General features: G+C 50.7%; 1 protein-coding gene across 14 annotated transcripts in view; it reads left to right on the top strand.

The window, feature by feature from the left end:
- The window catches only part of Dysf (dysferlin), a 199065-nt gene that overhangs the window by 170742 nt on the left and 15770 nt on the right, over nt 1-12553 (top strand). For all 14 annotated transcript variants that reach the window (XM_041645118.1, XM_041645070.1, XM_041645102.1 and 11 more), the window contains 9 exons: nt 534-662; nt 932-1087; nt 3079-3170; nt 4627-4797; nt 5871-6013; nt 8491-8630; nt 9714-9802; nt 10053-10148; nt 10572-10713. In XM_041645118.1, the coding sequence (XP_041501052.1) occupies nt 534-662; nt 932-1087; nt 3079-3170; nt 4627-4797; nt 5871-6013; nt 8491-8630; nt 9714-9802; nt 10053-10148; nt 10572-10713 (1158 nt within the window). The remainder of the gene's footprint in view (nt 1-533; nt 663-931; nt 1088-3078; nt 3171-4626; nt 4798-5870; nt 6014-8490; nt 8631-9713; nt 9803-10052; nt 10149-10571; nt 10714-12553) is intronic.

Below are 12553 nucleotides of genomic sequence, written 5' to 3'. Positions count from 1 at the left end.
ACTGAGGGCTAAGGCAGCATTCAGAGCCGTCTTTTAACCTTAGGAACTCATGTAAATTATAAGAGATTGGAAACCAATAAACAGTCAAGGCTGAGATCAAATGATTCAAATAAAGTGAATTACAGAATATATGAGGATTATGACTCACTCTTTACACAGAAGATTAATTTTACATTTGTTTGTAATCTTAATCCCTTAAAACATGTGACTTTTGTGAGTCTCAGGTAACCTGAAAATCTGATTAAGCTAAAACCCTACACACTTGTAGACTAACAATGCCTTCCTCCTTTCCCTTCCCTGGCTTTCTCTCTTTTCATTTCTTTTTCTCCCCTTTTCCTCCTTGTCTTTCCTTCCTCCACCACTCCAACCCCACCCTTCTGTTTGCTTTTGTTCTTCTGTTAACGTTTGATCCGGTCAAATGTACCACCCTCTCTTCCTTCACCCACACTGCCTGGTTTCCCTTCCTTTCCTGTTTCTTTCCTTTCTGTCCCCCTAATTTCTTGCTCTTGAGTCTCTTCTTCTCCCCGTGACAGGTCTATGATACACAGTTGGAGAATGTGGAGGCTTTTGAGGGCCTGTCAGACTTTTGTAATACCTTCAAGCTCTACCGAGGCAAGACTCAAGAGGAAACAGATGATCCGTCTGTCATCGGAGAATTTAAGGTCCATCTCTGGCTTGACCTATGGCTGAGGTTGCAGCAATAAGCAAACGGGGGAGGGGCAGTGGCAACAACAACCATGGTGCTGCTACTGGTGTCCTTGGGGGTGACCTTGTAGTTGATGCAAAATTGGATGGTGGTGTGGGCCAGTTTGGGGCTTGGCTCTATGATCCCCATTGTGATGGCTCCCACAAATGAGAGCAGTGGTCCTGTTGGTTACTGTATTATTGACGATGATGACAAAAATGAAAATCAAGTCACCATTTTTTTTAGGGTCTCTTCAAAATTTATCCCCTCCCAGAAGATCCATCTATTCCCCTACCCCCAAGGCAATTCCACCAGCTGGCTGCTCAGGGTCCCCAGGAATGCTTGGTCCGTATTTACATCGTTCGAGCATTTGGCTTACAACCCAAGGACCCCAACGGCAAGGTAATATTTTTGGAGCCTTTGGTCCCCTGAGAGCAATAGCAAGTTTGACTTGAAGAAAGCAGACAGAGTTCCTGTCTCAGGAAGACCACAGTGAACCAGGGAACCCAAAGACACTTGCAGAGCTGAATAGGAGCTGGGTAGTCTATGTGAGGAGCAACCTCAGGGAGGCTAGAGTCTCTTTGGGACTCTGAAGAAATGGGGAAACGTTGAAGGAAGGAATAGGACCCTTGTGGGCACATGAATGTTGGGAGGCTGGGAAGGACAGGAAGTTGGATTTTAAGAGTGACAGGAGCGTAGGCAAAGGCTTAAAAACTGATTGCTCAATTCACAGTTAGCACTGGGCTATGGCATGTGGTAATGTGGGTAGAGGTTCAGGCTGAGCCTGGTGAGGTTTCAATCCTGGGAGGGGAGGAGTGCAGGGAGGAGGGCGCAGACTGGTGACATCTGTGGGCTATGGGGATAGAGGCACAGGGAAACGGAAGGCTTGTTCTGCTAATGTTGAGGGTCTGTTCATCACAGGCTGTTGGGACTGGCTTCATAAAAATTATTTTTATTATTACTTTATGTGTATGAGTATTTTGCGAATATACATACATATACGTGTGCGTGTGCATGTGTGTGTGTGTGTGTGTGTGTGTGTGCCACATTTGTGCTGGTGTCCACAGAGGCCAGAAGAGTGCACCATTGGATCCTCTGGAATTGGAATTAGAGAGTTGTAAGATGCCATGAGGGTTCTGGGAATAGAATCAGGGTTCTCTGGAAGAGCATCCAGTTCTTAACCTCTGAGCCATCTCTCTGGCACACAAAATACCACAGTAAAATATCATTTCTCTGGATTACTGAGTTTTTAGATCTTCCCTTAAATTTCATGTCTGAAGCAAGAAACAGAGCTAAGTCCTGGCCAGAGCTGGAGGAGGAGGGGGAGCTGAAGGAGAGGCATTGGCAGAAAGCGAGGACCTGGAAAGGGAGAGAGAACAGCGAGGCAGGGGTGGCAGCGGCTGGAGTTCAGAGGTCCAAGCCTGGGTCCTTCCTTGTCCTCTTAGATGGGTTCAGGGCCAGGATGCGTCCCTATGGTTGGGGGCAGAATCCTGGTGTCCCATCCACACAGTCCGGCCTTTCAAAGATGAGGGGTCACACACTAGATCTAGCCTGGGCAGCACAGGTGGCCTCCGGGCTATGACTGTCGTCCTGGCTTATATTCTTCAAGCCTTCATGGCGCTGTGCTACCCCTGTTCCTCTCTCTTGTCGTATTCCTGCAGGATGGTGCAAAGTCTGCTGCTGCTTACAGGTAGCACACAGAAGACAGGCCCACGCTGTTCTAGTGGACAAAATGTGGCCCTGTCTGTCTCTTTCCATCTTTGGAACTAGGCCATTTGAAGATAGAGGGGACCCCAATCTTGCCTAGGAATATATGGTTGTATGTGTATGAAGGTTGGGGTCTAACCACACCTACCTCTTCCCATGTGCCAGTGGGTTAGGAGTATAGGACACTCACCCTTCCCCCTGCTGGATGTGAGGCTAGAAGACCTGTCTGGCCATAGTGTGTGACAGAGTGAGGTATGTCATGATATGCTGGGATTTGGTGTGGTATGGTACAGTGTATGTGGTGTGGTATGGTATTGGTATGGTATGGTGTGGTGTGTTATGGTGTGATATGGTGTGGTGTAGTTATGGTGTGGTGTGGTGTGGTGTGGTGTGGTGTGGTATGGTATGATGTGGTGTGGTGTGGTATGGTATGGTATGGTATGGTTTGGTGTGTATGACATGGTGTGGTATAGTGTACTGTCCTGTAGTGTTGTGTGGTGTGGTGTGGTGTAGTGTGTTGTGGTACAGTGTGGTGAGGTGTGGTGTTGTATGGTGTGATGTGGTGTCATGTGGTATGGAGGATGGGCCCTGGTCCGACAGGACACAATCTGTTTGTCATTGGAAGCCAGAAGCCCCGAAGACTCCTTGACCCAGTGATTTTACATGTACATTTCTGTGTCCTCCAGTGTGACCCATACATCAAGATCTCCATAGGGAAGAAATCAGTGAGTGACCAGGATAACTACATCCCTTGCACCCTGGAGCCTGTATTTGGAAAGTAAGCAGAAAGTGGCTTGGGTTTGGGGTAAAGGGACTGGCACGGATGCCTCATAGTTAAGTGGGCAGATGTGACTGTCACTCAGGAAATCTTCATCTTTAGCAGAACCTTTATCTTGGATCTTTATGAGCTCCTGGCTAAACACAGAAACAGTTACCTCCAAAACCAGAGACTACATGAATACTCAAAAGATGCATTCTTTTCTTCCTTCCTTCCTTCCTTTCTTCCTTTCTTGTTTTTTCGAGACAGGATTTCTCTGTAACTTTGGAGCCTGCCCTGGAACTCACTCTGTAGACCAGGCTGGCCTCAAACTCACAGAGATTCACCTGCTCTGCATCCCGCGTGCTGAGATTAAAGGCATGTGCCACCACCACCCGGCAGAAGATGCATTTCTTATAGTGTGGAGTTCCCATATATCCTTCACCCCAATCCCCCCTTAGCATCTTACCTGACTGGTACATTTGCCCAAATGAGGACATTGTCTCTGGTATTAGCTAAGAGGCTTTATGAGGACCTGCTGGTTTTCCACCAGAGTCCCTTACTCTCTCTATCTGTCCCAGATGTTAAGTCACCAGCAGTTACTCTTAGTGTCTACGTGCTTTTATGGGAGTCAGCTAGGGGACCCAAGACAGCCAGGGCAGGAGGGACTCTAAGAACGAGAGGAGGGGGCTGAGTGCTATGTTATATGGGTGGCTCCTGGGAGCCCGAGCTGCTGTTTGGTCATGAGTATTTTTATGTGAGGGGGGCATATGGCTGTTGTTTCTCTAGCTCCTGTGGATTCCTGGTCTTCCCATATAGCAAGTGACACATTGCATTCATGCTGACCTCTCTTTGCTCAGTCAAAGCCACTCTGCAGATTTTGGAGAGAGGCAGTCCCGGCCAACAGCAGTGTGCCACCATGCATAGGAGAGGATGGAGGGTGGGGAGACGAGGTTTCATGAGCTCTGGCACCTAGCACAGGGATGGTGGTTATGTGGTGTGTGTGTGTGTGTGTAGACTCCACAGGAACTCCCTCCTAAGAGCCATTTCCATAAGCCCTCCTTCTATTCCATCTTGGAAGTTGGTGTTATAGCCCCGAGAGTCTGGAAGTAGCTTTTGGACGTGCCCTCAGTTACAGTTTCCCATCTCTGTCTCCTGTTGCCACGGTAGAAACATGAATGTCAGTGTTGTGTTCCATCTCATTCATCTGTTCATTATGGGGTGCACAAACCAGGAAGCCAGCTCAGCTTAGGAAAAACACACGTTTACACACACACACACACACACACACACACACACACACACACACACACGCATAGAGGCCTACCCAGTAGAGCTGCACTGTGGGTAGCTTGTTCTAGAAGTGACAGGAGACCTGAGGAGGGTAACCCCTCTAGGTTGACTTTCAATCCCCTGCCCTTGTCCTGCTGCTCTTTGCCTCCCCACTGGGTGTCTGAGACTGCTGGCTCCCCTACAGGATGTTTGAGCTCACCTGCACCCTGCCTCTAGAGAAGGACCTGAAGATCACACTCTACGACTATGACCTCCTCTCCAAGGATGAGAAGATTGGAGAGACGGTCATTGACCTGGAGAACAGGCTGCTGTCCAAGTTTGGAGCTCGCTGTGGGCTCCCACAGACCTACTGTGTGTAAGTGACCAAGGCTGGCTCTGGGCTCTCACAGACCTACTGTGTGTAAGCTCCAAAGGCTGGCTCTTTTTTAAAATTGTTTTTATTGAGCTATATATTTTTCTCTGTTCCCCTCCCTTTCTCTCCCCTCCCTTCCTACCCTCTTCCAAGGTCCCCATGCTTCCAATTTACTCAGGAGATCTTGTCTTTTTCTGCTTTCCATGTAGATTAGATCCATTTTTGTCTCTCTTAGGATCCTCATTGTTGTCTAGGTTCTCTGGGATTGTGAATTGTAGGCTGTTTTTTCTTTGATTTATTTCTAAAAGCCACTTATGAGTGAGTGAGTACGTATGATGTTTGTCTTTCTGGGTCTGGGTTACTTCACTCAATATGATGTTTTCTAGATCCATCCATTTCAAAGGCTGATTCTTACTTAGAATGAGGTGCCAGCCCAGGTGTTCTCTCCTTGAACACAATGGGAAACCCAGTTGTTCCCATCCCACAGATGTGGAAACAGAGGCTTGTAGCTAGCAAGATTAGAATTTGAATCTATGTATCCAGCTCTTAATCATGTCACAACTCAGCCTTATTTTTGAGACAGGGTTTCAGTGTGGCCCTGGCTGTTCAGGAACTCACCTTGTAGACCAAGCTGTCCGTAGTCTCAGAGATCCACCTGTCTCTGAGTGCTGAGATTAAAGACATGCACCACCACACCTGACTTCAGTCTCTTGTGACACACACAGAAAGGTCTTCAGGACTGGGTACCTAGAAAGATAGAAGGAGGGATGACAGAGAGAAATAACGGAGAAGATAGCATGAAACACATGCTTCAGCTGGGTCTGAGGAGATACTGTGACTGCCAGGGGCATTTGCATATGGCATTTGAGTTCCAGTTTCATGAGGGCTCCAGTCATTTGCTGTTTGGGCCTCTGTTTCCCCATCTGTCTAATGGGGATGCTGAGCTGTGGGAAAGGACACAAGCTCTGATCGTGAAGGGTGGGTAGTGTTGTGTGAGTGCGGGGTACAAAGGCTACCGAAAGCGCCTCCCTCTGCTCTTGGAGTGTCTCATCTTAGTCTTTGTACTTGGGCCTCAGCTCTGGACCAAACCAGTGGAGAGACCAGCTCCGCCCCTCCCAGCTCCTCCAGCTCTTCTGCCAACAGCACAGGGTCAAGGCCCCTGTGTACCGGACAGACCGAGTGACATTTCAGGATAAGGAATACACCATTGAGGAGATCGGTGAGCTGCCCTGTTGTCCCAACCCTGGTGGGCTCTTTGTCTCATCAGAAATACCCAAGTGGATACCCCCATATCAGCAGAGTAACCTACCAGTTTGTAGGTCAGAGGTCAGGGCAGAGCCAGGTCAGCTCTCTGTCCAGAGCCTTGGTGAAGTCTTCTGAGGGTGTTCTGGTTAGCCTTGCTTGTCAACTAGGTATGGTCTAGAGTAATCTGAGAGGAACTGTCTCGGTAGGCTTGTCTGTGGCCATGACTCTGAGAGACTGTCTTGGTTGATGCCCGAGGGCTCAGCCCACTGTGAGCGTCACCGTCTCTAGGTAGGTGGACCTGGGCTGTGGAGAGAAGCGAGCTGAGCATGAGTGCCGAGCGAGCCAGTGAGCAGCGCTCCTCTGTGGTTTCTGCTTCCGTTCCAGCACTGACTGCCCCTCAATGACAGATCATAACCTGGCAGTGTAAGCAAGTCAGCCCTTTCCTCCTCTGAGCTGCTTTTGGCCTGAAGGCTTTATCACCTTAAAAGAAAGCAAACTAACACAGAGGGTGAGATTTCAGGCCAGTGTGCAGCAGGGTGGAGGTCAGGGGCAGGAGCTGTCTCCTGTGGGCTTCAGTGGTTAGACTTTGGTCAGAGCCGGTTGTAATCCACCTCTGAGGGGCTCTTGCTACTGAATTAGGCTAACCTGCTTGCCTGACCAACATTTCCAACTTCCTACACCTAAGCATTGGGGGCAACCAACAGGCATTGCCATAGCCCATCCTTGCCCTTGGTTCTGCCCAGAGTGGTGGCTGAGATGCCTTGCCACATGCTCCCCATGTGTCTGAGATGCCCACACTCCCACATCGCCCACCCAGAGCAGTTCCAACTCCCTGAGGTGTTTACAGGCCCAGCTGGCCCGCGTCTCCTGCTTGTTGCAGAGATGTTTGATGTCAAGGCTATTGCTGAGGTTATAAAAGGAAATGACGGCTTTGATGCCTGTGCCCCACCCCCTCCTCCTTGCTCTGTGCTCCTGACTCTCCCAGGGCTTGAGCCAGGCTCAGCCATTAAGAATGAGCATCTGGTTGAGGAGGGGAGTCTCATTTCCTCTGGGGGCACCCGCTGCTCTGCTAGCCACTTTAGCACAGGGGTTCTAGGTCATAAAATCCTGAGGTCCAGCATCTGCCTCACCTTATAGATGAAGCCATGGAGGCCAGGGATACTTAATGACCTTCCCAAAGTCACCAGCCAGCTGGGTGCAGGCCATTCTCCTGGCCCAGCAGCACACACCAGATGAGAGTGTGCTTGGCTCCAAAGAACAGTGACCCAATAGCATACGTGAGTGGACAAATGGGTGCTTGGGTGCATGAGTGTGTGGGTGCACACATGAGTGTGTGGGTGCACACATGAGCGTGTGGGTGCACACATGAGCGTGTGGGTGCACACATGAGTGTATGGGTGCACATGTGAGTGTGTGGGTGCATACATGAGCATATGAGTGCACACATGAGTGTGTGGGTACATATGTGAGCGTGTGGGTGCGTGAGCGTGTGGGTGCACGCATGAGCGTGTGGGTGCACGCATGAGCGTGTGGGTGCACACACGAGCGTGTGGGTGCATGCATGAGTGTGTGGGTGCATATGTAAGCGTGTGGGTGCACACGTGAGCGTGTGGGTGCACGCATGAGTGTGTGGGTGCACACGTGAGCGTGTGGGTGCACACATGAGTGTGTGGGTGCATATGTGAGCGTGTGGGTGCATACATGTCCATCATTCCTGTGCTTCTGTAGCCAAGGCCTCTGGCCCAGAGCTGAGCCTGGCTTCTTCCCATTCATAGCACCTGTCTCCAAGTCATCTGTCAGTGGGGAGCTGTCCCATGGAAAACAGGAGGCGGGAGAAGCACAGGTTTATCTTTTCTAACTGAGTAGGATCCTAGCTGCCCTGATGCACAGGTGTGGGGCTTCTGCAGGGTTCATGTCTGTGAAGTGGGAATGGCAGTGGTACTCAGCTGCTAAGGTCCTTCTAGGGATCGGGCATGGTAACATTCATGTCAGCAGTGCATGGCATGCGAGTCCTCTGTAGAAGCATTCACCGTGATTTCTGAGTGTAGCGACTGAGCTATGGCCACACTTACGAGAACCAGAGCTTCAATCTGGCAGTGCCGACACACCAGATTTGTGGTACAGGTTGCTGGGGCTCAGAGTTGGGAGAGGTTAAGAACAGATGGGTGAGAACAAGGAAGACTGTGTAGATGGAAAGTAAGAATTTTCTAGAAGAGGCTTGGTGGAAAGGATGGTAACAGGGAACCTGTGTTTGAAGCCCGGAGACTGTGGGAGTGACATTTCTCTCATAGAAAGTGAGACATAAGGACCAGCCCAGTGCATTTTTGTGGGGATGGTCTGTCATGAGGAGGGATTCCCTGAGGCTCCCAGGAGTTCTGCCCAGCCTTCAGAGGAAGGCACCCCTGCTGTCTTGTCTCTCATGTCCCCACTCACTTTCTGTTTTCTGGGCAGAGGCTGGTAGACTCCCGAACCCACACCTAGGCCCAGTGGAGGAACGCCTCGCTCTGCATGTCCTTCAGCAACAAGGTCTGGTCCCTGAGCACGTGGAGTCACGGCCTCTTTACAGTCCTCTGCAGCCAGACATTGAGCAGGTAAGTCCTTGTCCCTTGGGCCATGGAATCCTTGGACCCCAGAGAGCTACATGCCAAGGACAGCCAGAACAGCCAAATTACCAGGGAGACTTTGAGATCTGTCACTCTCTCCATGGCTCATTTCTTCACAGTCGTCTACCCGGGCTTTCGGGGTGACCCGTACGGCCTGGGAAACAAAGCTAGCGTTTGCTTTAGGCACATGTAGACCTGGCTTCTGCCTTGCCTTGGTGTCTTTCCATTTCAACCCTACCTAAGGGTGTCCTCTGTCTGCCATTGTTAGTGGTTTAGTTCCAGAAGGTCATCCTGTACCGAACTACGGTTGAGAGCTCAGACTAGATCCAGGACCTCTAGAATGGCAGAGGCCCACAGAGAGTGGGTAGGAGGGCGGGAAGCTTCCCTTTTGGAAGTCAGGTGAGAACAAGCTTAAGACTGGCAGCCAGGCTGGTTGAAGGAAGCGGCTCAGGGCAGGATGAGAAGGAGAGGGGAGAAAAGCCAGGGGAGGCTCTGAGGAACCTTTGAAAGGAGCAGGTTCTTCCCTAGGTGGGCTGGCTCCCAGCCTCCCAAAGCAGCCCAGGTTATACTGTCTTGTTCTCCAGCCCTAAGATCCTGCAGCCGTTACTGAACCAAGTTACTTTACTTATTGTATTTTAAGAGAGACCATTTCCTGGATTTGCAGAGGGAAACAAACTGGGAAAGTGGCTTCTGTCATAGGGACCTGAGTCCTTGTGACTAAACCCTGGCTCCCTGGCCTTCTGTGGCTCTGCATACATCATTCTCTGCACACTGGGCCACAGTTAGCTCCCCACTGTCTCTGAACAGACTGTGTCTGGAGGACAATGATCTCTCCTCTGCAGTGGGTCCTGCATCGATCTGTTTAGGCTCCCTCCTTTCCTGGGTGCCGAGTCTCTTTCTGACAGGCAAGCAAGCAGGTTTGAGTATCATTTCCTTTGGCCTGATCCCCAGGTGTGTTCAATAGACAGGTACAGAAGCTATGGATGCAAGCAGAAGAGTGTGTGCATGTGTGCATGCTCACACATGTGAGTGCATGCATAGAACATGAATGAACTGTTTGGGTCTTTACAGGGGAAGTTGCAGATGTGGATTGACCTATTTCCAAAGGTACTGGGCCGGCCTGGACCTCCTTTCAACATCACTCCACGGAGAGCTAGAAGGTAACGGGCCTGGCTACAGGTGCTAACAGGGATGGAGGCCAGAGGGCCATGGCAACTGTGGGATAGGCGGGAGAAGGTTGCCTGATGGACAGATTGGGGGTCAGTGGGTTCTTGAAACGCAGTTTGTTTGGGTCTGGCTAAAATGTCCAGCCAACCAGGTAGAAGGACTCCTTGGATGAGCTGGCTGGTCAATGGGGACATCCTTTGCTGGAGTACCAATGTAGCTACATTCGCTTCCTCCCGCACACAGGTTTTTCTTGCGTTGTATTATTTGGAACACGAAAGATGTGATCTTGGATGACCTCAGCCTCACAGGGGAGAAGATGAGTGACATCTATGTGAAAGGGTAGGGTCCCATCATTCTCCACCTGGGCCAGTTCCTGGTACCTCCTAGCTCCCAGGGGTGGATGGGGTTCCTCTCTGTGCGGATCTGTGGTGTAGAGATGGAGACGATATCGTTCCAAGGAGGGTTTCATAGTGGTGGTCTGCACCTTTGGGGGGTCATTTCCCTCAAATTTCTTTGAGCTAAAATGGCAAGGACTGAGGCTACTCTTGGGGACCTCCTGAGATGTTACATGGTCCCATTCTGTGGTGTGTTGTGGGCACCATGGAGATTTCCTGGGAATCCCTTTATCAAGTTCCTTCGTTTCCACAACTCTTTCCTGGTCCAAGTCGAGGTTGCCCACCTGATTTTGGAGGTCTGTAGGAAATGCCACGGGATGTGTGAGCTTTGGACTAATGAGGACTGTCCTCTCCCGCGTGTGGCCAGCTGGATGGTGGGATTTGAAGAGCACAAACAGAAGACAGATGTGCACTACCGCTCCCTTGGTGGCGAGGGCAACTTCAACTGGAGGTTCGTGTTTCCTTTCGACTATCTGCCCGCTGAGCAAGTCTGCGCTGTTGCCAAGAAGGTGAGCGGCCTTTGACCTGGGACCAGGCTCTTGGGGCTTCACATTGAAGCTGATACGGTCACATTCTCTCTATTCCTGCAGCTCTGACCCCTATCTCTGTCACCCTCGAAGGCGTTATCTCCATCTCTGTACCTCACGTCTTTCTCTTTTTCTGCTAGTATCACTGTTGCCAGTGTCTCTACCTACCAGGATAACTGACAACCACACAGCACCCACCTAACACATAGTCAGGTTCAAGTCCTGCTGCCCCTGCCTATCTCACCCTTCCACACATACACCTAGCAACATGAAAGAACCTGGTGCCAGGCAGAAGAGTCTGGAGGCCCAGCATGCCCATCACAGGGGCAGAAGGTAGAGCCAGCTCTGTGTCCTCAGAGGGTAGGGCTGGCCTGTAGAGCTTGGTGGGGGACTTAGATTCTTAGGTCTCATCTAAGCATTGATCTCTGCAGTCTTGAATGGTCCAAATTCAAGGTGGCAGCCTCTTACCCACACTTGATCTACCCTATGAGGTCAGCAGAGCACAATGCTTGGCTATGGGACCTTGTGAGTCTTCAGCCAGGATGGTTTGAGGAAGGCCCAATGATGCTTTCAACCCTCTTCCTCCTTTGACACTAATGGCTATCTGGAGGTGTTCCCCTCACAGAGTACCTGCCTACATATGCTTAGGTCCCATCGGTCTGATTTCTACCCAGAGACAGGTCATGCTCCCGGCATTACAGCCTCGGCAACACCAGTCTCCCCAGGCTGTCGTGTGGCTTCACCTTGAAGGAAAGTTCAAATACACTTGGCTTTCTTGCTCTCTGAATTCTCTTTATTGCATCTCCCCCGCCTGAATCTTCCCAGTCCAACACACAGACTCATCTGCACCTCAGAGAAACCAGAGTGTCCTGCCAAATATTCAGAAGCCATCAAAAAGAAAATAAGGATTTATTAGGGTTAAAGGGATTCTTCAACCCTGAGATGGCAGTAGGGGCTACCAGAAAAGAAAGCCAAATTTCGCAGCAAGGTTGTATAAAGTCCAGCAGTGTCCAGGCTCTATACATTTTGAGGCTGCCTTTCCCTGGAGTTTGACTATTACAAGCCTGCTTCCCTAATAAGCAGATACCGCGCCTGTCTTGAGAGCCTTTATCAAATACAGAAGTACCTCTCCTTTAGCTGTGGACAGGAGCAAAGCAGAAAGGACCAAGCATTCTACACACCTTCTCCAGGACTCAGTGACCCCCACAAGGGGGTAGACCTGGTGGGGAAACTGAGTCAGAGATGCACACTGGTTGCTTGAGTGGGAGGGGCCACAGCCTTTTACCAACACTGGGGGAATGTGGCCAGGCATGTCTGGAGTAGGGGCTTCCTGTTTCCTTCAGAGAAGTAAGAAGAGAATTTGGCACTATGACAGCGAATTGAGATGGGCGGGACAATGGGGAGTAGCTGTCATGAGAATGAAAGACATGAACCCATGCACATACATGTGCACATACATGTGACTGCATCCAGAGGGAGCAGAGGAGGGGTGGGGTGGAGGAGTGCTAGCTGGTATCTCTGAGGGCCCAGTTGCAGGTGCTGGCTGACAGCTAGAGTCGCCCTGCTCTGGCACCCGTGGAGTTTCGTTTCTTTTGAAGGCCCTGGTAAGAACGGGAAGGTGACTGAGTCACAGGGGAGGCGGGGTCCAGACAGAATGGCTTGTGTAGGCTACAGGGCAAGAGTATGGTGGCCTGGTGGAATAGAGGAGACTCCACAAAGGGATAGGGTGCCGAGGAGAAAGGTGCCCAGGAGTGAGGACACACATCTAGGAAGGAGCAGAAGACTCCTCCCCATGCAGAGGATGGCTGGAGACAGGAGACAG

The sequence above is a fragment of the Microtus oregoni genome, unplaced genomic scaffold (assembly GCF_018167655.1).
Source record: "Microtus oregoni isolate MIOR12 unplaced genomic scaffold, Mior012 000002F_ref0000024, whole genome shotgun sequence".
NCBI classification, from domain to species: Eukaryota; Metazoa; Chordata; class Mammalia; order Rodentia; family Cricetidae; genus Microtus; species Microtus oregoni.
This window is presented reverse-complemented; position numbering and strand designations above follow the sequence as displayed.